Source organism: Silurus aristotelis (assembly GCF_946808225.1).
Source record: "Silurus aristotelis genome assembly, chromosome: 11".
Classification (NCBI taxonomy): domain Eukaryota; kingdom Metazoa; phylum Chordata; class Actinopteri; order Siluriformes; family Siluridae; genus Silurus; species Silurus aristotelis.
Window position 1 is genome coordinate 13,432,781 of NC_139584.1, and position 26,980 is coordinate 13,459,760.

Consider the following 26,980-nt stretch of genomic DNA (forward strand, 5'->3'; position numbering starts at 1 on the left):
ATATATATATATATATATATATATATATATATATATATATATATATACAATGGAAAGGAAAATCTAAAAAAAAAAAGGTGCTAAAAAAAGAGCAACATTTGGGGAATATTTCCCCTTTATAAATGACAGCTCACTTGGCATTTCAGACAAATGCTGACAAACACAGTGTTTTCATTTCATCAAACACTGTCTCAATATGTCCTTCAATAAGCACACCCTACTTTCTTAGTCGTAAAGTAGGTCATACTCGGTTTACAGTGTGGTGTGGTGATTAGCTTTTAGCTGTGCATGCCAAAGCAAATGCCAATGTGAATCTGACAATTTACATCCTGTGAACTTGACGATTTAACATTTAGCTTAAACCTGCAACTTACGGTATCTACAACTTACTCTTTCTTCAGTTTTTACAGCATTTCTGTTAAATAAAATTCTGTATATTCTACTCTACACTTATGGTAGTTCAGTTATTTTTTTTTCTGTAACAGCTCTGCATCTTCTCTCCAAGTTTCAAAAATACGGTGCCAACATTTGATGAAGTGACACAGAATGTTCACAGGATATCCAGATACCATATCCTGACACCAAAGATATTTTGCCGCTGATGAAGCTACTTCATCAACTGTTTCTTGTTTTTGTTTTTTTGTTTACTGAATTGGATGTTGACTTGGTCATGCTTACAGTTTTCAATAAAGATGAATTCTGTATGAGAATTTGTTTTGTTTTCATTGGGAACATATACCAGTTATTGTCTTTTCACTGAAATGAACTTAATTGGTATTATCAGGAATTTACCCAAAGTACTCTATGATATTGAATGTAATGTTATTACACAAACATCTGCCTAACAGTGTGAAGGCCCACTTTGAACCAGCTGTGATCCTTCACAAGACCTCTAAAGGTGTGCTGTGGTACCAAACCTTTTGGCAGCAAATTCTTGTGTTGTAAGGTGTGGCCTTCATGTATAAAAAAAATTTTGTTCATTTTGAATATGATGGCTACAGTAGGTCTCAAAAACCTGGGAAACAGCTGGGAGCTGAGGAGACCAGTTGCTGAAGTTTGGGAAAAGGAATGTTGTCCTTTATGTGTCTGATACAACATTCTAGCTGCTATTCTGGGGGTCCTTTGTTGTGTTTTACGTTTAAAGATGCACCATGTTTTTGAATGGTGAACAGGCTAAACTGCAAGCAGGCCATTTCAGCACCTTCTACTATGAAGTCATCCTATTGTTATAGATGCAGTATGTGGTTTGCATTGTCTTTCAAATATGTATATTTCTTCTCTAGAAAATACATTTTCTAGATAGGACCATTTGTTGCTCTAAAGCCTTTAAATAATGCTCAGCATTGATGGAGCCTTTCCAAATGTACAAGCTGCCCATTCCACATTCACTAATGCTCTCCCATACAATGAGAGATGTGGCTTTTTGAACTGAGCGATGATAACAACCCAGATAGTCTTTCTCCTCTTTAGTCTGGAGGATGTGGTGTCCATACTTTCCAAAAGTTCCATAATGGAATGTTTCTGACCACAGAACAGTTTTCCACTTTGCCTCAGTACATTTTAAATGAGCTTTGACACAGAGAGGATGGTGAGGTGGTGTTTCTGGATAATATTTACACATGCCTTCTTCTTCTTTGCATTATTGAGATTTAAACAGCATTTGTGGATGACATGGCAAACTGTGTTCACAGACAATTATTTCTAGAGGTGTTTCTGAGCCCATGCAGTGATTTTCCTTACAGAATCATGATGATTGTATAATAAAGGCAGTGCAGGGCATTCACTGCACAGAGATTTCTCCAGATTCTTTAAAATGTTTGATGATATTATGTACTGTAAATAATGAGATATTTAAATGTTTTGCAATTTTATGTTGAGGAACATTATTTTGAAATTGTTCCACAGATTGGTGAAGCTTTAGTTTTTGCTTGCTCGTGATAATAATAATAATAAAAAAAATGTTTCCTTTTATTTTGTAATTTGCCAGGTCAAGCCAACTAAAGACAAAAGTCTGAATGTTTGAAAGTGTATAAGGCATCAGATCAGTTGTGGTGTTCTAAATGCCTGAGCAACTACAACTTCCCACAATAGGGTTTTTAAAAAGTTTGCCAGTGTGGGAAAAAATAGACAATTGTACTATTGTAGTGTTTATGAAGTAATCCCGTTGAAATAGACGTAAACGTGACTCAGTAAGCAGATTTCTTGAGTTTTGTGTAGTTCCTTGTTTAAGCTATAACTTGAGACTACCCAGGCCTCACGGAACAGATACACACTGTGGTTGCTCTTCCTGTTCACTGAGACTGACATCATAATCACAGAACACGGAAGTCACAGTTCCCCAACCTCTCGCCCATTTCAAACAAATATCAGAAGTTTTAGTATAGGCAAAGTGGAGCAAGTCTGGGCACTATCCTAGGGTACGATTGTGTTCCCACAGTAAGGAGAGATGAGCAAGGGGAAGTCTAAAGGGCAGGAGAATGCGCACAGCTCTCTCCTCAGCATCCAGGAGAATGAGCGTCTGTTGGACTTGCTGGGCCGGAGATGTGTGGTGAGCTATATGAGCATTTAACTATCAATCAGTCCAAACTTAAGGAGATTTGAGGCACCATAGAACTAAGATAATAGCTTATGCCATCTAGGATGACTTAGGCCATCTGTCGATGAATAGTATGCCTGGATGCTTGTGGAAAGTTTTAAAAGTCCTCAAAGCTATCTTGTTATACATAGAGAGACAACATGTGCTACTGCTAATGCTTATCAAATGTAACTACAGCTCTTAATCTTAATGCTTCATATTTATTTTCTTTGTGGGTATTCTGTTAAGCAATGCAGAAATCAGATTAAACTGCCAGAATGATACAGGCCTTGACCCATACCCTGGTCATTTTATGAACTGATCTGTTAATTTATGATGTGTTTTACACTGCTGAAACGGCAGATACTGAACTATTCGCTGCACATTGACACAATCTATGACTAATAAGAGACTAAATTATCGTCAGTGTTTTTGTACACTCGTGAGTATAAAAACAAGTATCGAATCAAACTGACAGGAAGCGCTGCTTGAGGCCACTTCCTGTTGTGGCAGAGAGAATGCATACACATGCATTAGTTTGTTTTATATTTATTAATTATGTTATGTGCTTGACAAAGTTGTGTGTTTTTATATATATATATATATATATATATATATATGCATGTTTTTGTATTTATTTTTGTGTAGACTATGGCCACTGCTGTTGTGCAGCTCTATATGGCCCTTCCCCACAGTCCAGCCCACTGGAATCTACAGCATACCGGAGTGGTGTGTTTTGTCAAAGACAACCCACGCCGTTCATACTTCATCCGCCTTTATGACATCAAGGTCCCTTCTTTAAATATTTGCTACAATTTTATGTGATCCTTAACTATAAATACCATATTTAAAGTTTTTTCAGTAAATGTTGTCTGTTTCCATAAGAAAACTAAATGTAAAAAGTGCAGATAGTTATTTAAGTGTGTGTTTATGTATGTTTTTTTCAGGAGGGGAAAATGGTATGGGAGCAAGAGTTATATAATCAGATGACTTACTCCAATCCAAAGCCATTTTTTCACAGTTTCCCTGCAGATGTAAGAATACATCCATTATTGTATAAATACACATTATAAATCTTGCTGTAACTCTAAAAGAACAAGATATAGGATGGATTGTATATATATATATATATATATATATATATATATATATATATATATATATATATATATATATATATATATATATGGATACATAAGGGACATGGAAATTAATCAGTTTTTGAAAAAATATATAACGGACACCGTCTCACAATGGCCTCCAGACTCAGAGGAAAAACAATTTAACCCTTAATTCAGCCCTATTCTGCTCTATCGTATTGGCTTAAATGCACTGGTTATAATTTTTTTATAAGTTTAATTCTTAGTATGTAAAATCTGTGAAGATTTTATCTGTGGCCCCCAAAAAATACAACCTAAAAGAAAAGGCCACAGTAGAAGTGCTGATAAATACATGATAATCAGTGGCACATTATGAGCTTTTAATTATCATGCTTCACTCAATCATTGTGGAAAAAAATATACAGATGGATCCTTTAAACTATAATATAACTTGTTAATTGGTGCCAATAATTATGGAGGGCTCGCTTGCTGTGAGGTTTAGAATTTTTTTTTAAAAGGTTTATTGTTTGCAGCTGACCTGTGGCATATACAGTAATTAACATTTATTAATGTCAATAATAATGATTTATTCTTCAAGTTGAACATGCATGATATTTTGCATTATGTGCTGAGAGATGTTTGTAGTTTATCTTTGCGAAAAAGGGTTTGGTCATTTCCCTTACAGCAGTAATATATCTCTATATGTTTCAGGACTGCCAAGTGGGTCTGAACTTTGCAAATGATCAGGAATCGGAGCTGTTCAGAAAAATATTAGAAGACAAGATCAACCAGAGATCCAATCGTCAAGGTCAAATAGAAACACTACCACATACACTATTCATTGTTCACATGCCCTATTCATTCCGGCTGGTGAAAGTTGGGGAAGTGGTAATGAATAGGTCATTAGTGTAGTAACAGCTAAACTGTAATATTTTAACTTATTTTCCCTCACTCAAATGAGTTTGTTTTGGTTAGGCTCCAGATTCAGTGACCCAGACCAGGATAAAGTGGTTACTAAAAATAAGTGAATAACAGTGTGTATTACACACTGTTCAAAATTACTAGAAATTCTGTACTGTACAAATCAATACACAAGACATACACTATATGAAACAAAAGTATTAGGACACCTAACTTTTCCAGCATTGTGGTTATTTCTCAAACTGTTACCACAAAGTTGGAGACACAATTGAATAGGATGTCTTTGAATGTGGTAACATTAAATTTTTGGAAAAGTTTCTTTATTTTAGTAATTCAACTCAAATTGTAAAACTTGTGTATTAAATAAATTCTATGCACACAGACTGAAGTAGTTTAAGTCTTTGGTTCTTTTAATTGTGATGATTTTGGCTCACATTTCTCAACAAATTTGAATACTTCATAAGACTAATAAAAAAAAAAAATTTTAGTGAATTGTTGGCCTTCTGGAATGTATTTTCATTTACCGTATATATATTTAATATTTGGGCTCCTTTTGCTTTAATTACTGCCTCAATTCTGCATGGAATGGAGGTGATCAGTCTGTGGCACTGCTGAGGTGGTATGGAAGCCCAGGTTTCTTTGACAGTGGCCTTCTGCTTATCTGCATTTTTTGGTCTCTTGGTGAACATTTTCCTCTTGACAATTGACAACACCCCATAGGGGTTCAGGTCTGGTGAGTTTGCTGGCCAGTCAAGCACACCAACACCATGGTCATTTAACAAACCTTTGGTGCTTTTGGCAGTGTGGGCAGGTGCCAAATCCAGCTGGACAAGGTAATCAGCATCTTTAAAAAGCAGGTCAGCAGAATGAAACATTAAGTGCTCTTAAATTTCTTGGGAAATGGGTGCAGTGACTTTGGTTTTCAAAAAACACAGTGGACCAACACCAGCAGATGACATTGCACCCCAAATCACCACAGACTGTGGAAACTTAACACTTATCAAGTAACGTGGTCTATGAGCTTCTGCACCCTTTCTCAAGAATCTAGGACCTTGGTTTCCAAATGCAATACAAAACTTGCTCTCATCCGAAAAGAGGACTTTGGACCACTGGGCAACAGTCCAGTTCTTCTTCTCTTTAGCCCCGATAAGATGCCTCTGACGTTGTCTGTGGTTCAGAAGTGGCTTAAAAAAGAGGAATACAACAACTGTAGTCAAATTTCTTGACACATCTGTGTGTGGTGGCTCTTGATGCCTTAACCCCAGCCTCAGTCCATTTCTTGTGAAGTTCACTCTTAAATTGATTTTGCTCGACATGCTTTTCCAATCTGCAGTTCTCTCGGTTGGTTGTGTATCTTTTTCATCCACACTTTTTTCTTCCACTAAACTTTCTGTTAACATGCTTGGATACAGCACTCTGTGAACAGCAGCTTCTTTGGCAATGAATGTTTGTGGCTTACCCTCCTTGTGAAGGGTGTTAATGATTGTCTTCTGAACAACTGCCAGATCAGCAGTCTTCCCCATGATTGTGTAGCCTAGTGAACCAAACTGAGAGACCATTTTGAAAGTTTTGAGTTGATTAGCTGATGGCATGTCACCATATTCTAATTTGTTGAGAGTGATTGGTAGGTTTTTGTTAAATGTGAGCCAAAATCATCACAATTTAAAGATCCAAAGACTTAAACTACTTCAGTCTGTGTGCTTTTAATTTATTTACTGCACGGGTTAACAATTTGAGTTGAATTACTTAAAATAAATTCCCTTTTAGGGGTTAGGGGATAATATTATATTAATATATATATATTATTTTATATATATATTTTTTTTAAATCATTAATGAAATTGATTAAATAAAAGTAAATACATGAAAACATTTTAATAAATAGTTTACATTTGATAGACCACATTTGGGTAATACAGATTTGTTTGTAAGTGTGTGTATTTTTCTAAAGATATGATCTACTCAACTGTTCTACGTATTTTAGCACACTTTAACAAATATATTAATTTTAAAATCATCTTATCCTATTTTCATTCACTGCCTCGATATGCGTAATTGTCAGGATTTTTTCCTTTTAATGGAAATTCTTGACCCTGGACATAAAACACTAAAGAATCCATAGCGCTAGCATTAACTGCTAAAACAAATGTTATGGAGTGAGTACCCACAGTGACACTGAGCTAACTCTAGTTTCTTTTTTTATACACTTGGCATTGTTGTGTATGTTTTCAAGTTTTATAATAATAATAATAATAATAATAATAATAATAATAATAATAATAATAATAATAATAATGCACTCAATGTGCGAGCGGAGACTAAAAAATCTTGCTGCACTTAATACGTTCCTGAGGAAACTCAGATTTTAACTCAGATGTTCCACACATAAAAGGTATATATAAATAAAACTCCATAAAAACAAATTAATATTTATTGCTGAAATTGCATAAAAGAATATCGGTGAAAACTAAATCTATTTAGTGGATTTTATAGCCATATTATATCAAAATACAAATACAGTTGCGTTAATCATTCCCGCTGCAGTGGCTGCGTATAGTAGGTTATTGGAAACTATTCATATAATAAAACTTATAATTATTATCACTCATGTATTTATTAATACATTAATTACATCATTAATTTAATCTTGCACAGTATCCTGATGTGGTATTCTTGTCTCTTGAAAAGCTGGTTGAAAGTTTTCACTCACTACATCGGTGTATTAATAGCCAGCTTTAAAAACGTGCTCCACTACCTGCTCTATGCAGCCGCTGTGCAGGGACTTTTTGAACACTGTATGCAAATAAAAATATAAAAATCAATTGACCTTTTTCCTACTCACTCAGTAGTTAGTGAAACTAACACCTTAACATTTTATATGAACCATTTTAGCATTGTGCTTAATGTGCACTAACAGCAAGTAATTGTACCTTATGTTTAGCAGTGAAGATGTACATTACAACACAATGTGTCTGTTTTGATAGCACTAGCACTTGTGCACTTTGGAGAAAAGATGCTACTGTCAGTCATTAAGCAAACCAGCAATAGTGGAGTGCCAATGTCAAGAGGGTTTCTATGCAATTTTGTCTTTACATGAAAGAGAGAATAGAAAACAAATGTGTTTTTTTTCTCATTTAATTTAATTAAATTTCTTCATTTATTTTTGCAAACAGCAAATATACATGGCGCTACATCAATTGTACATATACATTGTGCCGTAAAAGCTAATTCAACTTATTAGGGGCTAGGTTTTCACAGTAAGTGAATGCACTAAGTGCATCACCCAAATAAATAAAAGATATGTGCATGCTTTTTTTGAATATTTCTCAATACTACATCAATGTGATCACGTACAGGGTAGCTTGGTGGTTCTGTCTTACCTTCTCAATGCTCATCTTTTATTAGTTTGTTCCTGAACTCTGGTTCAATCCATGTAGTTGTCCTGCATGCTAGATAAATTACATTTAGGGAGTGTTTTTGCCTCTCAATGATAGGCTCCATTTCTCCTGTGACACTGATGTAGACACCTCTCCTATAGTGTATTGTACTTTTTCTACTGTGTTTTATTTACATTTGAAACCCTGTTGACATGCTGATTTTATTTTATAAGCACCTCACCAGCTTCCATCTATGTTTTTTTCTCATTAGAAAAAAGACTGAATGCTCCAACTGAAGGTATGTTTGTGCACATTGACATTTACATTTTTTTTCTAACTCAAATGTCACTGTTCTGTTTAATGTTAGGAAGTAAAAAGAAAAAGAGGTTAACGTTTCTTTCTATTTGTTTGCCATCAGAAAAACGAGCACTACCACCCCCACCACCGTCAAATGGTCAGTGGAATGTAGTTGTCTTGTATAACTTAAACAACATTAGGCGGATGTCTTAATATTTGTTGTTGAGTATAAATATTGTTTTGTATAATAATGCTAAAGAAGCTCTGTCTTGCATGTATACCTACTTTCTGGTTTCAGATACTGTATGCTGTATTTATTTTCAGGTCCACAGATGCTGCCAGGTGGCATGACCACAAGAGACATCCCAAACCCTGACATTTTGGCCTCTCGATATCGGCCTCCTAGTATCCCTGTGCCTGCACCTGCAGCTTTTGGCATACTAAAAAGGGATAAAAAGGACAAAAAAAAGGGACCTCGACTTACGAAGGCAGATATCGGGGCACCCAGTGGTTTTAAGTAAGTTTGTATAAATGGTCTTTCACAGTAAGTACTGTTACATTTTTACAAATCTCATATCTACTATTTCCTTACTTCCAGGCATGTCACACATGTAGGATGGGATCCAAACACTGGTTTTGATGTAAGTTCCTTTTTTCACTTCAGTAGTCACATTTTTTCACAGTGTTTTTATGCGACTACAATGTGTCAACTCACAAACATTGAATAGCTTCAGTGTAATGACTGTGAAACTAATTACTCGTTACAAAATACTGTGGGAACGATTCCTTTCCAATACATGTAACCTAAATAGTAGCACATAATATATATATTACAAAAACAGACACATTTATTGCCATCTTATATATAAGCTGAGGAGAGGAGACCTCTACCACTAGTGCTTCTGAAAAAAATTTAAGTAGTTCCTGTCATAATGTGAGTTTAAATTTTATAAAGCCATTTTATTAACTCAGGAAAATGGCTTTTACAACAAATTATTTCTTCAAAATTATAATTCTCCATTTATTCATAGTTTCTAATATTCTAATAAGGACTATGTACATATTTGATAGCCTTTTTACTGTAGTTGTTATTTGTACAGTTGGCATCATGAATGTTTAATTCTTTTATTTAATTTTTTTTAAAGTCTTTTTCAATTTAGAAATATATATTTAGACAAGTATTTTACTCACCTTATGCTTAGTTCTTGACAAATTGCACCATGTTTCACCAATAAGCAGTTTTTGTTTGTCTATGCAGGCAAAATTTTGGATTTCTCCAAAATGCTCTTTCAAAATGTGTAAATCACAGTTCTTTTTGTCACCTGTTCAATTACTTTTAATCACTTCATACATCTGATTTTTAATTAGTATTTTTAACATTCTATTATACATTTTGAGATAATTTTTTTTTACCTTTAATCATTAGGTCCATAGTTAGGTTCAATAGACCTTACAGTGATTCATGTGGAATATACCTGTACCTCTTTTCTAGACCAATAATCTGGACCCTGATCTGAAAAAACTGTTTTCTTGTGCTGGTATCAGTGAAGACCAGCTGACAGACAAAGAGACATCCAAAATTATCTATGACTTCATTGAGCAGTCTGGTGGCCTGGATGCTGTCAAAGAGGAGATGAGGAAACAGGGTCAGTGTTGGCATCATGGATTCTTTTAGACCAATTTTTATATTATATATTCTTGCAATCAAATAGTATTGTTGAATTTAGCAAAGTTCTGTTTATGCATAAAGCGCTACAGTTACATTAGCACATTTTTTACAAGTTCTTTTGTCCACACAGATACTATGGGTCCTCCATCTCGGAGTATTCCCCCAGTGCCAGGTGGTGCACCTCCTGCAGCCCCTCCACCTCGTGGGGACCGGAGCCTTCCTCCCATCCCTGGTCAACCTCCACCAGCTCCTCCATCCCGTAATCAGAGAGGGCCACATCGTGAACACCTTCCACCCCCTCCTCCGCCTGGAAAAACTGGACCTCCACATCCACCTCCTCCCTCTATTGGTTACTCAGCTCCCCCCACAAATCTTGCTAGTGCTGGTATGAGTGGAGGAGGTGCACCTCCACCTCCTCCTCCCCCTCCACCTCCTCCACCTCCTGCTCCTGTCATTAGCTCCAATGGTCGCAGCTCAGTTAGTAATCCTTCCTCAAGTTCAGGAGGAGGCAGAGGAGCATTACTTGACCAGATACGACTGGGCACCAAGCTAAAGACTGTAAGACCAAGTGTTATTCTCAATCTTAAAGTTGTGAACTTGATTTGCTCTGACACTTACTTGTAAAGTATTAGAGTCCACACAAGAATAAGCTAACCAAGCTCTCATCTACTATAATTATAGCTCACTTTAAGTTAATGTATACATGTATTAAAGTCTCTGATTATTATGTTTTCTCTGCTGATGTTCTCTATATAAAATCCTCTAATACCAAACATTTTAGAGTCACATACCGTGGTTACATCAAAACATTTATGTGCATACTTACATCAGAACGTGTGCTCAATCTTTTTACAGTGTCCCTAACTCAACTCTGAATATAGCATACATAGAGTATTTTATGTAGTTTATTTGTATCAACCATCTATCTGTCTATCTATCTATCTATCTATCTATCTATCTATCTATCTATCTATCTATCTATCTATCTATCTATCTATCTATCTATCTATCTATCTATCTATCTATCTATCTATCTATCTGTCTGTCTGTCTGTCTGTCTGTCTGTCTGTCTGTCTGTCTGTCTGTCTGTCTGTCGGTCTGTCTGGCTGTCGATCTGTCTGTCTGTTGGTCTGTCTGGCCATCTATATGATGTTGTAAATACTATATACATTTTTATTTTTTCAAGGCTTGATATTCTTGTTTTATCAAATTCATGCACTTGCCCCTATTACAAAATGTGGTCTCAGTTCATGTACTGTACTCTTATATTTCAGGTTACAGATAGTCCTGATTCTCATCCTTCATCACAAGATCAAGATGGCGAGGGCATTGTTGGAGCTCTGATGATGGTGATGCAGAAAAGAAGCAAAGTCATTCATTCCTCAGGTAACTATCTAAGTATAATAAATGTAGGATAAATTATATAAGACTTTATGTTGTCTCAATGAGCAGCCTCATAACTATGTCCAATTTCAATCAAACATTTCTCTAGAAGATGAAGAAGATGATGGAGTTGAGGATGAAGATGATGATGAATGGGATGACTAATGCAAATTTCCATCTTGGGTATACACACCTTTGGGAATGTATGTGCACACACACAAACACATGGAGAATCAAAATGATGTGTTCATTTTGTATACTGGAAATGGCAGTTAAAGTAGGATTTTTATTTGGGGTTATGGTGACAAGATTAGGAACGGTTAGTATATTATCAAGGCTGAATAAAATAGGATGTTAAATGTGAATAATCTTAATGGTGGTTGTCTCAGTAACTGCTTGGGTGTCTCAGTAACTGTCTGTTATGTTGACTAACATGATTTTATACAGACTGTCATGTTACTGCAAAACTGTCAAATACAAAACAAATTTTTTCACAATAATTAGACATTTAAATTGTGTGGAATATATGTAAATTAAGATTTTTATCAATCAATCTGTTCTCTGTTTTATGGAAGATTTTTTCTAAATCATGAGTCACTAGCAGCCTGAAGTATGCATTTAAGGGTTGAGTTGAAAACAAATATAGAAATTATTCAAACTGAATAAAGCAAATTCATTATGCAATCTTTTAGAATAGTGTCATGTGTGAACAATTTCCCTTTTGTCCATATATTTCTTTTGTGTATTTATGCAAAGATCATTTTAGGTTGCTCTGGCTGTACTATAAAGTGGTTTAGCATGTGCAAAGACAATTAAAAAAAATTTATAATGTCCCTACCCTTAGTAAATGTAAATGATAGAAGTGGTAGAAGGTTGTGAGTTTAAATCCCAACTCCACCAAGCTGGGGCCTTGAGCAAAATCCTTTTACTCAAGCGCAGCTGTGTGAATAAAAGATATAAAGGTGTTTTCCTTATGCCATAAATTTAAATTAAAACTGTGTTTTAAGCCCTTTTAAAACACTCTTGAGGCAAATTTAACTCTAAACATATACAGAAATTGTTATAGTTATTCAACAAAGTAAGAAAAAAACTGTTGGCATTGTTTGTTCATTGCAAATCAATACAATATTTGAATGGATCTGGTCTCTTCCATGTTTACAATGTACACATTCACAGGGCATGAAAGCTCACTGAATGGTTAGCTTTGTGTTAAAATAATATTAGTCATATGCTATAGCCTTTATAGTCACCAAATCCCAACCCAACATATATGAAAAGTTTTGGAGTGGCTGTTTAGAAAGTGATCTCCACCATCATCAAAATACCTGAGAATAAAGAATATCTCGAATATCGGGCCGCACCACATCATAAATATGGATGAGGTTTCTCTGATGTTTGACCTGCCGCTCACTCGGACTGTCTACAGGGAATGCAAATCATTCGTCACGCTGAAAACAACCGGGCATGAAAAAACACTTCACCTGTGTTCTGAGCTGCACGGCATCGGGAGAAAAGCTTCACCGATGGTGATTTTTAAACGCACGACGATGCCAAAAGAAAAACTCCCGAGAGAATTTGTTGTGAAAGGAAGGAGAAAGACAGTGAACAATGACTTTCTTGGTAGGCTGCTGTTTAGAGAGGCTTATGGACAGGTGCGGCTTATTTATGTTCAAAATAAAAATATTTGTCAAACTTAGTGGGTGCGGCTTATATTTGGGTGTGCTTAATAGTCCGGAAATTACGGTAAATGGACTTTAAAATCAGAACCCAGGCACTACATTTTCCCTCTAAGAACTCATGGCATACTTTTATGAACAGAAAAATATTAATTGTGAATTAGTCTTCCTAATTTCTTTGTTTTTAATAATAGCTCTAAAAGACTAAATCTTCAATAACAACCAGAAGTTAAATAAGAACAAATACAGCAGTTTATTGTTATGATTATAAAACATCTATTAATATTTCCAACCTCACAATATAAGCATAATAAAATATTATTTATTACAAATGACCACATTAAATTAAGCTAACAAAAACACAATGAATACATAAGAGAATTATTGTAATTATGCAGCCACTTGAGCAAGGATAAAGCAGAAACAAACACCATTTGGGTCTCATAACACATTTCCTCTGAAAGCCCATATCTTTTACCTCAATAACATTTAAATGACTAGAAACTGTTATGCATTGGGCTTTCGTGCTAGCCCTCAGACATTCTCTCGCTTTTCAGTATAAATATACATACATACATACATACATACATACATACATACATACATACATACATACATACATACATACATACATACATACATACATACATACATACATACATACATACATACATACATATCACCGATGAGAAGTTTTGAATTTGTCCATATCCACGAACTTTTCGTACAAAGTGAATTTCAACATCTTATTTATTTCTTCTGAGACGTTTACATTTGACATTCTTTCCCCTGATTTGGCTGCAAACATTAATTGTTTTTTACACTGAATTCGTCATACTGGGAAAATCATGCTTGAGAAACAGATTATAAACTGACTATTATCACAACTGCTGAAAAAAAAAAAAAACATCCTTGCACCGTTTTGCTACAAGCATCTTTTTGTGAGCCTGTATATTCTGGTCCTGTTATTGAGTACAATAAAATCAGCTATTCCCAGTCATATTCCACCACTAAAGTGAGCAAGGGCCATGAATATGTACATTCTCAAAATAAATATCTTGTGTAGAGAGAAAAAACAAGAGAAGAGAGAGAGAGAGAGAGAGAGAGAGAGAGAGAGAGAGAGAGAGAGAGAGAGAGAGAGAGAGAGAGAGAGAGAAAGAGAGAGTTCAAACTTGACCAAATAACTATTACTTCTATGTACATGTGTAATACACACAGCCAAGCACAAGAACTGCCTTTATACACAAGCACAAGACCACAGTTAACCACAGAAAACATCTACTATTGATATGTAAAAGGTGCAAAAGTTACAGAACTACCAAATATTTTGTGTTTGTGTGTTACAAATTTTAAATACGACCTTATCTGGAAGATGCAATAAGTTACTGAAAATTCCCACCAAAAATGACCTGATTATGCAAGGAAAATTCCTTACATGGTTGTCCCACGTTACGTTCCCAGCACAGGACAGAAACAAGTACAGTAATTTTCCCCTAGAATTATGTGCTTGTATTCCTATGTAAAAATGTACCACAGCCATAAAAATCTTTTTGACTCATTCTCAAAATTCTTTCTTTTTTTCTGTGCTTAATAAAAAATAAAAATAAAAATAAAAACATTCTCAGCTTTCTCCACTGTATTTATGCTTTCTTGCAAATCCCCTTTTATATAACAGGAGGCTGGAGCAAATTTTGGTCCATACATCTATCTTGCTGAAACTGACACCATCCTTCCTGTTTAGAACAGTGAACCTATAACCACCCCCAAATCCTTGTAGTTTTCTCCTAACTATTAATAAAATAGAATAGAATTTTAGCTTTTCGAGTAATAATTACTTGCTGATAATGCCACTTAGGACTTTAGCTATTGCAAAAACGGTTATAAACACTGTTCTTTATTAATCGTTATAAATAAACACATCTTGACACTAGAGTTAAAAAAATTTGCAGCTGTGATTTGTCTGATGCAGACTAGCTCAAGTGTACTTACTATCAAAAACTGGAAAGGAACGCAACCATATTACCTTTGCACATTATTAAATCACCCTTGGTCTATGATAACATAAATATTGGTCAGCATAATGCAGGTCAAAATTACATCCCAATACAGGACCAAAAGCTTCTTCTTTTTTTTTTTTTTGATGAATCAGCAGATGGCTGTGCCGTGAAAGAGGATGGAATCATATAGAAGTCCGGCACAGCTTTTTTCCACTGCTTTTTACCACAAACTGACGACTAACAATCATCTGACTCAACACAACGACCTTTAAATACAAGCATTGCAAAGCAGCAGAACTACACATCTACAAGATTTATGGAACACTGATATTTTTTTTCTTTACATTTTTTAATGGTAAACAAAACAGACGAATCTTATATACTTAATGCTGGTGTGAATCAGTTTCCTGTTTTTTTTCTTTTCTTTTTTTGGAACATATACACTTACTAGAGGCTGATATTCAATGACCAAAGTGCGTAGATACAATGTAGGAGTGGGATAAGTGCTAAATTGCTAGCTCAGTGTATGTAAATTATCCCAAAATGCATCACACTGCAAACTTGTAGACATCTATGGTAATTTAGAGCCGAAGTGAAAGCAAGCTGATGGTACAGTACCATGCGTCACCCAATATCCAACCTGCAGTGTAAAATTCCATATTTATAAAATAAGTCTATTGGATTTAACCCTTGTGCATGGCCCCAGGGGATGAACATGACATTAAGCTTATAAACAGTTTTTTTTGTGTGAGATTTTGCATGCTCATACAATGCAGAGAATGCAACCAAAACGTAGCTTTATGAGCATTTGATCACTGCACCTGCAGCTCCTCAAGCTCTTGTTTCTCTGCATGCCTGCGGTTAGTGCGCTTGGGCTTGTGTGGCTGCTTCCAGTAGGACTGGCAGTACTGGTTAATGAGAGTAACCTCAGGCTGTGGCTGCGTCTGGCCCGTTGGGGGCAGGGTTTGTGGTGGGGGTGGAGGAGGCGGTGGGTGGTGCTGCAAGTCGTGTTGATGACGCTCAGGGTCTGAGGGGCCGTCTGGAGCTGTTAGGGCCTCCACAATCTCACGGTCAAGGATTCGCAGCGCCACACGGGCTACGGTATGCTTGAAGTTGTTCTCTGTGGCCAGGCAGTGGTAGAGGCCAGCATCTGATTGGCTAAGAGATTTCAGCAGGATGCCATGAGCCGTCTTCAGGACATCTTTGTCACGATTGAGCTGTAAAATGAGGTTAAATTTGATAATGAATACATTAGTGAACATAAATAAAAGGATCATTAGTAACTATGAGAACATCAAGGTGCTAAAGCTTTCATGATGATATATGCCTTGTATAGAACATTTTACCACAGCTCCAGTCACGTTATCGTGCCAGAGACTTCGTAGCAAGTGACATGCTCTTGCAGTATCACGAGAAACTGTATCAACCACACAGAGAAGCTCTATTTGATTAGTTAGCATATGTGTGTATGACAGGGAAGAGAAAGTATTTAATCTCTTCCACCCAAGAACCTGGGCTCCTAGCCATAGACATCTGTGGAATTGTCGGATTTCAATGAATGTGAATTAGCTATAACTATCATATTGTATTAGTGCATTACACTATTTAATGTTATAAAGAAATAAAGAAACTCATATTTTTGCTACATTAATTAAATGTTTCCTTTCTATAAGTCAAAACCATGTGAGTGTGAGCTTTTGTACTCAGTTCAGTGTCTGTTGCTGTGTTGCAGCAAAAGCAAGCTGTTGCACTTTATACCTGCTTGTCATGCCTGAAAACCTTCCTAAGGTTGTGCCTGAGTGTTGATATGAATTCTTACTGCTTTGCGCTTGCCATCTTTCTGACAGAACCACTTCACTGTAGCCTGAGGAGATCTGGGCTGGCACTCCAGAAACACACTGCTGCCCTCCACCCCGAACTGCACCGTCTCCCTCAGACGCTTCTCTACTGAGAGACAGGAAGAGATACTTGAGTAGCTGATGCTATTTCTGGCTGCCATTTTGCAAATTTGCAGAGCATTACTCTGTAGCTTTCATGTCCTATGGCCTAATAATAACTGTCTTTAATTACGCTTTTTGTAGTTTTTGTAGTCCCTGAGCAAAAAGAAAAATCATGTGAACCACAACTTTATTTATTATCCAAATACATCACAGTCACATGCACAAACCTTTCGAGTTGAAGCCCCTGCACTGACGTAACGGGTCACCATGTTTAATATCCTGTCTCCTGCTTCTCCTAAAGAAGTATCATACATTGACCATTATTCTCATCTTACACATGCACATAAATAATACACTGTTAAGATAACATGCATTAACATGCTCAAAATCTGCTTATTTTTGTTTAAAAAACTTGAGGTTGAGAATTATTGTTAAGAGCATGTGCATGTAAAGAGAAAGGTACAGACCTTTTGGTGGCGGGGGTGAAAGCAGAGCAGCTCTCTCCGTCCCAGGCGCAGTAGGGGTCTCTGGCCAGGCAGCAGTCTGAGCAGGCTTTACCATATGCAGGACACCGATGCAAAGACACCTGGGTGAGTCCTCGTGCCGATGAGACATACAGCTGTTGCTGTTAGCCATAACAGAGTGAACACAGACAATGATTAAATGATAATTATAAAAATTATTTAAATAAAGAATTTAGATTGCTAGATTTTATATATATATATATATATATGTAGTGTACTAATGAAGTAAATGTTAAAAACACAAATCCCTTACCCTCTTAGAGGAAATTTTCAGGGTTTTCACTGGTGCTGGTGTCTAAAAAACACGAGTGACAGATACTTAGCTGCCTTATGTAGTGTTTTAGTTGTCACACTGAAAATCCACTCATAGAAAAAGTATTTTTAATGATTATCTTTAATTAATGTTATCTTTACCCTGAAAACTTCCACCTCTTCAAGAATGAGCTCTTCTGTTGTGCTCGTGTCTTTTGGCAGTACAATCACCTTTTGAACGGTTCCTCTGTCTATCAAACAACAAGTCAGAAGCATCACATCACATCACATCATTGAGCCAGAATTGTTTTTAAAAGGACATATTTTTATAGTTATACATGTAATTACATACACAAGCTCAGTAAAAACTAAATTTTTTTGTTTCTAAATGTACCTGTTCCCAGAAAGAGCACTTCATATCTCCCATCTACAGCATCCACCATGTCCACTGCAATAGTTGTGAAGCGGTAGTCTACGCCTGTCCGTACCACCAGAGGGCGCTTGTGTGTAGGGTATATGGGATGGTACATCAGAGGGTGAGCGCGTACAAAGTTGACAGCTTCGTCAGAGAAGGCTTTGGTGCTGTGGACTCCTGGAGTAAATGTTCCTCCAGGGCACTGGGTTTATTTAGAAAGAAGAACTTTTATTGTTCATACCCCAAAACAATAAAATAAAAATATGCTAAATTTCTACTACAGTTCAGTGTTTGAAACGACTTGATTATAGGGTTAATAGTTTCCCATCATGGCTTATAATCAATCTGCTGCTCTGGATCACATTGTGTGATTATTCCTCTACTCACCGTCCCGGGGCGTGGATAAGGAATTTTTCCAGTGTAAGGCGTCCACTGGTAATTGTGCCCATGTTTATGAGAAAAGGGCCCATTAAAGACATTTCTAATGTCAGACATAGAATACACACACACTGCTGAACCTTTAAACACAGACCTAAAAAGAGAGTGTGAGAGGAAGCAAAAAGTCAGTTTCACACTTCATACTGTAAATATCTAGGCCGCATATATATCTATGCAGGCCACATTGACATGATTTAAAAATGTGCAGTTCAAAAGCTTTCTGTTCGTTCCTTACCCTGCTGTGGAGAACAGAGCGTACACCATAGGACTGCGCTCATCGTTAGTCCGCTGAATAAAGACGTCCCCTGAACATAAATATTAATCTGTCATTCCACTGGATTAAGAAAAGCAACACACATCAATAAAAAAAGGTAAAAAAAATCATAATACACAGTCTTACGTAGTTCATCAAAATATGTCTCGACTCCGTCCGCCCCAATTACAGAACAGACCAGACGCGCCTTCAGGAAAGTTGTCCACTTATTCACCAGCGACCTCTGACCCCCATCATCATTCTAAAGGAAAACAGACATGTAACTTATTCACATTGTAATATAATCTAATTACTTTCTCAGCTGCTGATAAATCAGGTAGAAGATAGAATAGACTTTATTTGTCACATATACAATACAGCACAATGAAATTCTTTCTTCGCCTTCTTGCCCCTGGAGCACAGAGGGTTAAGGGTTGCTCAAGAGCCCAAGACTGGCAACATTGACGATACCAAGGCTTGAACCCCCATCCTTCCGTTCAGTAACCCAGCAACTCAACCATGCAGCAACCACTCCCCAAAGACCCAAAACAAACATTTAAGCCCTGTTCTCTAAAACAGTGTAAAACTGTATCTTTATTATTATTATATTTATTATCATTAAAAACATTATGACATGCTACCAGAGATCTACTTGCTGTTCACATAAACATAGAATTTTCTCCAGAAAATAAGTAATTGTAATTGTATTTTTCATGACAGTAAAAAAAAAAAAAAAAGATCTTTTTTTAAACCATGTATATGCATTGGATGGTTTTGCTCTCAAATCATGTATATGTTATGTGTGTGTAATGAAAACTGTAATCCTTAGGTCATGCAAATATTGTGTGTTTAAATCCTATTTCTGGAATACTGTATGTTATGAGCATTTCAGTCCTTAAGACAGTATATTTTGAGTCACTCTGTCTTTTATATGTTATGAAAGTTAAATCATGTGTGTTTTTTAGGGAATGAAGGTTATATATTAGAAATAAAATGAAACGTTTTAGCAGTTCTGTGTGCACATGTTCTCACCAGACAAACTCTGCCCACTCTGGCCAACACACTGGGGGTGCTGCCTCCTGCTGCATCCAAACTCTTTTCCCGAAAGAAAAAATAAAGCTTGTCATCATTCTTCTCTGTACTATCTGGAATTTTCTGAATTTTTACAAACACGGGCTCTAAAAGAAACAGAGCATTATTAAGGTTAGTGTTAAGCCATGAACATATAAACTCATCATCAATACTATACATTATACTTAGTACCAGGTTTTTTTTTTTGTGTTCTCGAAATACGCCCTTTCTGTTCACATCCTACCATTAAGCCACCGTGAGTCGTACTGCTCTGTCCTGACAGCAGGTCGGTCTCCTAGAGTCCTGAATATGGCTGGGTCTGTGCCCATGAAGTCTACATGCACTCCAGCATACAGGTTCCCATCTGCAATGGTGTAAAACAGTGCGGAGACAAAAATGAATCAATATTAATGAAGCATGAGATAGTAGCTCAGTTCTTCCAGATTTTAGAAGAAGGGAGGAGAGAAGAAGTGAAGACTCACTGATCAGTGCTGCAGCATTTTCTTGCCGTGGATCATAGGGGCATTTTCCCTTTCCAGAATCCACATAGCCTGGCACCAGGCGGAAACGGTATTCCTGAACACATACACAGCAACAGGATGATTAGCAGGCTTTTACTATACAACATAGTTTCCTGAATGGTGTTGCATATAGGCCTCAAATGTAAGTATGTGTATGTGCACACCTCTGCCCGCCAACCTCTATTGACAAAAGTGCAGATGGGCTTGTACGCTCCAGTGCCACATGTGTACAGATGAGTCCTGTTCCATGGCTCAATCAAGCGCACAAAGTTTGCACACTCTCCCTATAAGGAGAAGAAGGAAATGTATTTTTCATGCCTCAGGAGAGCTCATTTCTCCTTTTACACACACACACACACACACACACACACACACACACACACACACACACACACACACACACACACACACATATACACACACACACACACACACACACACACACACACACACACACACACACACTGAAACGGTCATCAAAACCCCCAAACCAGACAGCAAGCTATAATTTGCCATTTAAGTATGTCTACAGTTAAGAATTCATCCACAGAAAGGGCCAGGATTGATTAAGGCTTACTTGTCCTCCTTTTCCGGCCATCTTGCACTCTGCTTTTCTTTGAGTAGTAGCAGGCCAGTGGATCTAGGATGAAACACGAAGTTACTCACTACACTACATATCATTTGCTTGCAAACACTGTAAAACTCTACAGAAAACCCCAACATGGTCACACACATCTCGAAAGGTATACCCTTCCTGCTTTCTCTAATGACTACAACATATATACAGGTGCATCTCAATAAATTCAAATAGCATTAAAAAGTGAATTTATTTTAGTAATTCAATACAAAAAGTGAAACTTGTATATTATATAGATTCATCCCACACAGATGATGCATTTAAAATGTTTATATCTTTTAATTTTGATGATTGTGGCTTACAACTAATGAAAACCCAAAATTCAGTATCTCAGAAAATTGGAATATTGTGAAAAAGAGGTCCCCTGGTGGTCTAGTGGTTAGGATGCGGCGCTCTCACCACTGCTGCCCGGGTCCTATCCCCGGTCAGGGAACCAACCCCAGCCACTCTTAGTGCCGGTCTCAACCCCGGATAAATGGGGAGGGTTGCGTTAGGAAGGGCATCCAGCGTAAAAACATGTGCCAAATCAAACATGCGGATGATCCACTGTGGCGACCCCTAATGGGAGAAGCCGAAAGAAATTAGTAGAATATAGTGAAAAATTTCAATATTTGAGACTGGTGGTGTCACACTCTAATCAGCAATTAAATCCAAACACCTGCAAAGGTTTCCTGAGCCTTTAAATGGTGTCTCAGTCTGGTTCAGGCTACACAAACATGTGGAAATAATGTGGTAGAAAAAGGTGAAACGAAGCCCATTCAGAAATTCGGGGGAGATTCACAAAGAGTGGACTGTAGCTGGAGTCAGTGCTTAAAGAGCCACCACACACAGATGTATCCATGGGCTACAACTCAAGCCACTTCTGAACCAGAGTCAACGTCAGTCTTTTCAGATGAAAGGCAAAAAAAACCATTTGCATTTCATTTGAAAATCAAGGTCCCAGAGTCTGGAGGAAGACAGGACAGGCACAGAATCCAAGTTGCTTGAGTGTAAAGTTTGCACAGTCAGTGGTGGTTTGGAGAGTCGTGTCATCTGCTGGTGTTGGTCCACTCTGTTTTATCAGGTCCAAGGTCAGCACAGCCGTCTACCAGGAAGTTTTAGAGCACTTCATGCTTCCCTCTGCTGACCAGCGTTATGGAGATGCTGAATTCATTTTCCAGCAGGATTTGGCACCTGCCCACATGGCCAAATGCACCAAAAGTTGGTTAAACGACCATTGTTTTGGTGTGCTTGACTGGCCAGCAAACTCACCAGACCTGAACCCTATAGAGAATCTATGGCGTATTGTCAAGAGAAAAATGAGAAACAAGAGACCAAAAAATGCATATGAGCTGAAGGCCACTGTCAAAGAAACCTGGGCTTCCATACCACGTCAGCAGTGCCACAGACTGATCACCTCCATGCCACGCCGAATTGAGGCAGTAATTAAAGCAAAAGGAGCCCCTACCAAGTATTGCGTACATATACAGTAAATAAACATACTTTCCAGAAGGTCAACAATTCACAATTAATTTTTATTATTTGTCTTATAAAGTATTCACATTTTTTGAGATACTGAATTGGTGGGTTTTTGTTCATTGTTAAAATCAAAATTAAAAGAAATAAATAAATACTTTAAATATACCAGTGTGTGTGATGAATCTATATAATATACAAATTTTACTTTTTTTAATGAATTACTAAATTAAATCAACTTTGTAATGATATTCTAATTTAGTGAGATGCACCTGTAAACATCTCATGAGATCAGGTTTCAAATTTCACATGCATGAGAATTTATTATTAAATCACATGAATGTTATATGAAATTCCTTGCTAACGTTTGCATTTCATAAGGTTTCTGTCTAAAAAAGGATGAAAAGGGAAAATTATCTCTTTTTTAACAAATTATTTAATAAACATTGCTTATTCTGGTCAATTCATTGACTAAATTAACCATTAATTGCAAAAATGTATTACAATGAGTGGCTCCTTGTTGATGTTCTGCATGTCCAGAGAGACTATATATTCACAGCTGCCCAGGTAAAGGCGGCCCTGGTCCTGGTCCATGTGGAGGATTCGGTAGTCGCTTGTGTTAAAGGAGAAGCTAAATGGCCGGATGGTCCTTGTTTCCAGGAGCTCTATGAAAGAAAAAAAAATCAGCATTGAGTATTTTAAGTTCAGTAGTTTCTACACATAATAAGGCAATAAAATGGTTGCCTTTGGTTTCTAAATATACTCTTCACTTTTTTCTTTTATTTTGTCCTTCTATCAAGTGCATATTAAGGAGTTTAAGAGTTTGTGGGTTTTTTCTAATAAAGGGCTATTGTGAACTGAACAGAAGATTACAGAACAGTGCGTTAACCACCAAAAGTAAAACAGGTAAACCCCCACAAAGTTTCTCTCATTGTGGGATTAGTGAGATGAGGATTATCATTAACACAACAACATTCTGTTACTAAATCAGTTCAAGAAACAAATGCTTTAATCTGATTCATAGAGATGCAGCTTCATTTCTCTCTGTCATACAGCAGGTGGCAGTCATTTCAGTACTATATTATCTCCATGTCTGTGCATCTTTCTGTCTCCAGGAACAAGGGACCGGAGCAGGTGCAGAGATGAAAGATGAGTTCAGCTGTCTGAGCATGCTGGATGGCTGCATGCTAAACTGTCCCTTTTTGTGCTTTGAGAGCTTTTTTCTTTCTCTGTTATATACACTAATCTGATTATTTTGAAGCAAATGTTTTTTTTTTTTTGTTACCAAAAATGTACACCTAGCATCATATTACAAGAGACAGACAATAAATAATGTCATAAAAGTATCATGTGACTTGAGGTAAATTTAAAAAGGAAGCAAGAAAAAGAAAAAAGGCAGGAGGTGGCGTGGGGTCGGGACAAGCTTGTTAGCTTTGGATATTAATCGGGAGGTAGGGAAGAGGTGCTGACATTATTGCCCTCTACGAGTACAAATGGAAGTGCATGTTTAGCACAGAGAAACGGCGACACGGACCAAACCTATAAATTACTTCACGTTAACCTCATACCATACTGCACTTTGATCTCAGAGGATCGCCAAGCTTCCTCCAAAATAATAACCTGAGTCAACCGGTCACTGAATAAATAGAAATAGAATTAGTGGAAGTGGTGAAAAGGTCACATTCATACATATGGCTCTGTTGTAAGATAAAATGACGACAAACTGACAAACCGAAATCATAAAATACTTCACATAGCTTTACCTCAGTATAAGAACTGTGACAGTGACCATACTACTTTAAAACTATGAAACATCCAATTACCAAACTACTAACTTATAGCTTATTGTGCTGGAAGTGAGACTGGTTACAGCTCAGGTTGAGAAATGCAGATTTACAACTGAGCATTGTCCATTTATTATATCCACATTCTAATTCTAATCTTATTTATTCATTTTTACCTAAACTAGTAGTAATATTTCAATTCTCACATCCACACATCCATGAAGATCTGCATGTGTACTGACTTTGGGCTTTGTGTTTGATGTTCTTTTTGGTGCTCTAAATAGGTGGCGAAGTGTGCTGATGGGGTGTGTTTGTGTGCGTGCGTGTGTGTGTGTGTGTGTGTGTGTGTGTGTGTGTGTGTGTGTATCTCCCTCTGGCAGCTGTATGGGTGATCCTCCAGCCATGTTCACAATCTTACTGGCACTCCCGGCATTCCTGACGCCATCGTGCTATTCTCAGTGCCCTCTTCTCATCCCTGTCCAACAGGCCTTACCCACAAAATCCACTATCTTTGGGTAAGGGAAGGGCAGAAGGTCAAGCGCCAGACTGCCTAGACCAAGCCAACACACCCAGATCTAAAAAGGTATTTGCTTCCCCCAGTAGCTAGAAGAGAATAAGAAAAACCATGCAGCATCTCATAACTAAAACTGACTCAATGTGACTGAAACTTGTTCAATTCATACTCAGGTAATGTGTCATTTCATAATTTTGCCATCATTATATGAAAACTGAGCCATACCGTGTTCACAAAATATTTGTTTTTAATGTTTATCTACACTTGTGCTTAAATGGATATTTATCTTCTGCTACATTAATCTGACTTAATCACACCAGTCTGACCATGAATCCATACTTTGACGTCTCGCAGTCTGTTCACGTACACAGTGAAATACGTACAAATCATGTGACTGCTTGTGTAGCTTCAGGAAATGGAAATGCTATTCGGCTGGCTGACGTGCTGTGGCCTATGAACTAAGATAAGTCACAGTGCATGACCCCTATTATGACCCCTCTGATCTATATTTGCACACAGTTTAGTCATTTAAGCATTTTTGTTTGCATTTTATTAGATTTTATTTGAAAAACAAAAAGGTAAGTCCTCACAAGGATATTAAGACAAATGTGTGTGTGTGTGTGTGTGTGTGTGTGTGTGTGTGTGTGTGTGTGTGTGTGTGTGTGTGTGTGTGTGTATGTGTGTGTGTGTGTGTGTGCAGGATTGGACAAGTACCAAATAAACTACAAAATACAGCAGCCATACTATTGGCCTATTAGGTCTATATTTTACCATTACACTGACTCAGTTGATTAAGTAAACAATGTTTGATTGCAACAGCTTTTCTCTGGCCGAGTCATGCAATAAACCTGACATATGCAACCAGTTGAAGATCAAATATTCACATACATACCCCTGTGATCTCCCAGATGAAGGTTAGTTGTAAAGTAGCCAACAGTTTAATGTTTAACAGTTTGTGAATGACTCATAATTATATGCTAATTTAGTTTACTTGTTGTTTGATAAGGAAGGGCTGCTTTGCATCATCAACAATGATTCAATAACAAACCAATCATTCATAATAAGACAACTGATGGCACCTGTATTAATGGCAACTTATTAATCAAAGGATTGTCAAACATAAATATAATAATATATTATGTGTCAGACAGTTATTCATTCAATGGTATGCAAAATCATGATCCTACTAACAGCTACTTCAATATTAATACAATATTCAGCAATAAAATATTTACTTATCAATGGACACTTATTTGAAAGCTGGCAGCCTGCATGTTTCTTACCTTCGCCACCTTCTTCCCTATGGATAAATATTTAGTTCATATCTCAACAAGTCTGGGCAAACTACTGAGTGGGCACCAATCAGAGGCCACATTTTTTATTATGATGGCTTAATGCAGTCATGCCATCATTACAGTATTTTAAAACCAAATAAATACAAAACACTAAAGTATTTTGATACAAAATATGAAGCCAATTTCATCAACCCCATCAAATACAAAATTACAAAATCGTATTTTATATTTGAAATATGTATTTAAAATACATGTACCATAAATACTGTTCATCCCTGTGGCTGTGTGCGTGCAAACTTTAAGTCATATGAGCAAAATGGAAAAGATGACATCATGGGCGCACTGCATTTCTGCTGATTTGGTGCAATTCATCAGCTATTAAGGAACTTCAGTTCAGAATGCCAGTGTGTAATGTGTGACGACAGAAAGTAGGCGAAGAGGGAAAGCCTGACAAGCAATGAATACAATGAAAAATAATTGGCCTAAAATTAAGCAGATCTGCCCTGGAATAAACTCCACTGAACAAAACCATATGGAATTTGTACATACCTGTCTATGCACAGTAGAAACAATTATATATATATATATATATATATATATATATATATATATATATATATATATATATATATATATATATATATATATATATATAATATGCCCAGTATTGCATAAATAATGTATTATGCAACAACAAAGTGAGGATTTTGGAAGAAGCCATGTTTTTTAATCTTATTATAAACATTTTTGCCAGTTGGCTTTGACTAAGGTGACTATTAGTGTCTGTGTGTATGTGTGTGTAATAACTGGTGCCAGGGTTAAATCCCCCAGCCAAAAACTGGCGAAATGCGATTCATACATGGAGAACAAAAGTGGTCACATTTTC

General features: G+C 36.8%; 2 protein-coding genes across 5 annotated transcripts in view; one reads left to right on the forward strand and one right to left on the reverse strand.

Moving 5' to 3' along the window:
- Positions 1-16: 16 nt before the first annotated feature.
- Positions 17-12,006, forward strand: wasb (WASP actin nucleation promoting factor b). 2 transcript variants are annotated; one of them, XM_083553755.1, is made up of 12 exons: positions 17-2,548; positions 3,224-3,364; positions 3,523-3,609; positions 4,387-4,483; positions 8,245-8,271; positions 8,392-8,427; positions 8,595-8,787; positions 8,869-8,911; positions 9,763-9,916; positions 10,070-10,497; positions 11,214-11,325; positions 11,432-12,006. In XM_083553755.1, exons 1-12 carry the CDS (start codon positions 2,447-2,449, stop codon positions 11,485-11,487), a joined length of 1,476 nt encoding a protein of 491 aa, XP_083409881.1. In that variant the 5' UTR covers positions 17-2,446; the 3' UTR covers positions 11,488-12,006. The 2 variants fall into 2 exon arrangements, with proteins under 2 accessions (XP_083409881.1, XP_083409882.1); XM_083553756.1 differs by having other exon boundaries at positions 11,435-12,006.
- A 1,724-nt stretch (positions 12,007-13,730) lies between these two features.
- sema3gb (sema domain, immunoglobulin domain (Ig), short basic domain, secreted, (semaphorin) 3Gb) overlaps positions 13,731-26,980 on the reverse strand; it is a 31,010-nt gene continuing 17,760 nt past the window's right edge. For 2 of the 3 annotated variants that reach the window (XM_083553753.1, XM_083553752.1), the window contains exons 3-18: positions 23,006-23,166; positions 20,987-21,049; positions 20,574-20,693; positions 20,371-20,464; positions 20,133-20,252; positions 19,850-19,995; positions 18,965-19,079; positions 18,800-18,869; positions 18,514-18,658; positions 18,106-18,328; positions 17,874-17,962; positions 17,713-17,754; positions 17,403-17,560; positions 17,163-17,230; positions 16,815-16,942; positions 13,731-16,212 (exon numbers count right to left, since the gene is read on the reverse strand). In XM_083553753.1, the coding sequence (XP_083409879.1) occupies positions 15,808-16,212; positions 16,815-16,942; positions 17,163-17,230; positions 17,403-17,560; positions 17,713-17,754; positions 17,874-17,962; positions 18,106-18,328; positions 18,514-18,658; positions 18,800-18,869; positions 18,965-19,079; positions 19,850-19,995; positions 20,133-20,252; positions 20,371-20,464; positions 20,574-20,693; positions 20,987-21,049; positions 23,006-23,166 (2,147 nt within the window). In that variant the 3' untranslated portion in view covers positions 13,731-15,807. The remainder of the gene's footprint in view (positions 16,213-16,814; positions 16,943-17,162; positions 17,231-17,402; positions 17,561-17,712; positions 17,755-17,873; positions 17,963-18,105; positions 18,329-18,513; positions 18,659-18,799; positions 18,870-18,964; positions 19,080-19,849; positions 19,996-20,132; positions 20,253-20,370; positions 20,465-20,573; positions 20,694-20,986; positions 21,050-23,005; positions 23,167-26,980) is intronic. The other variant, XM_083553754.1, reaches the window with a different exon arrangement.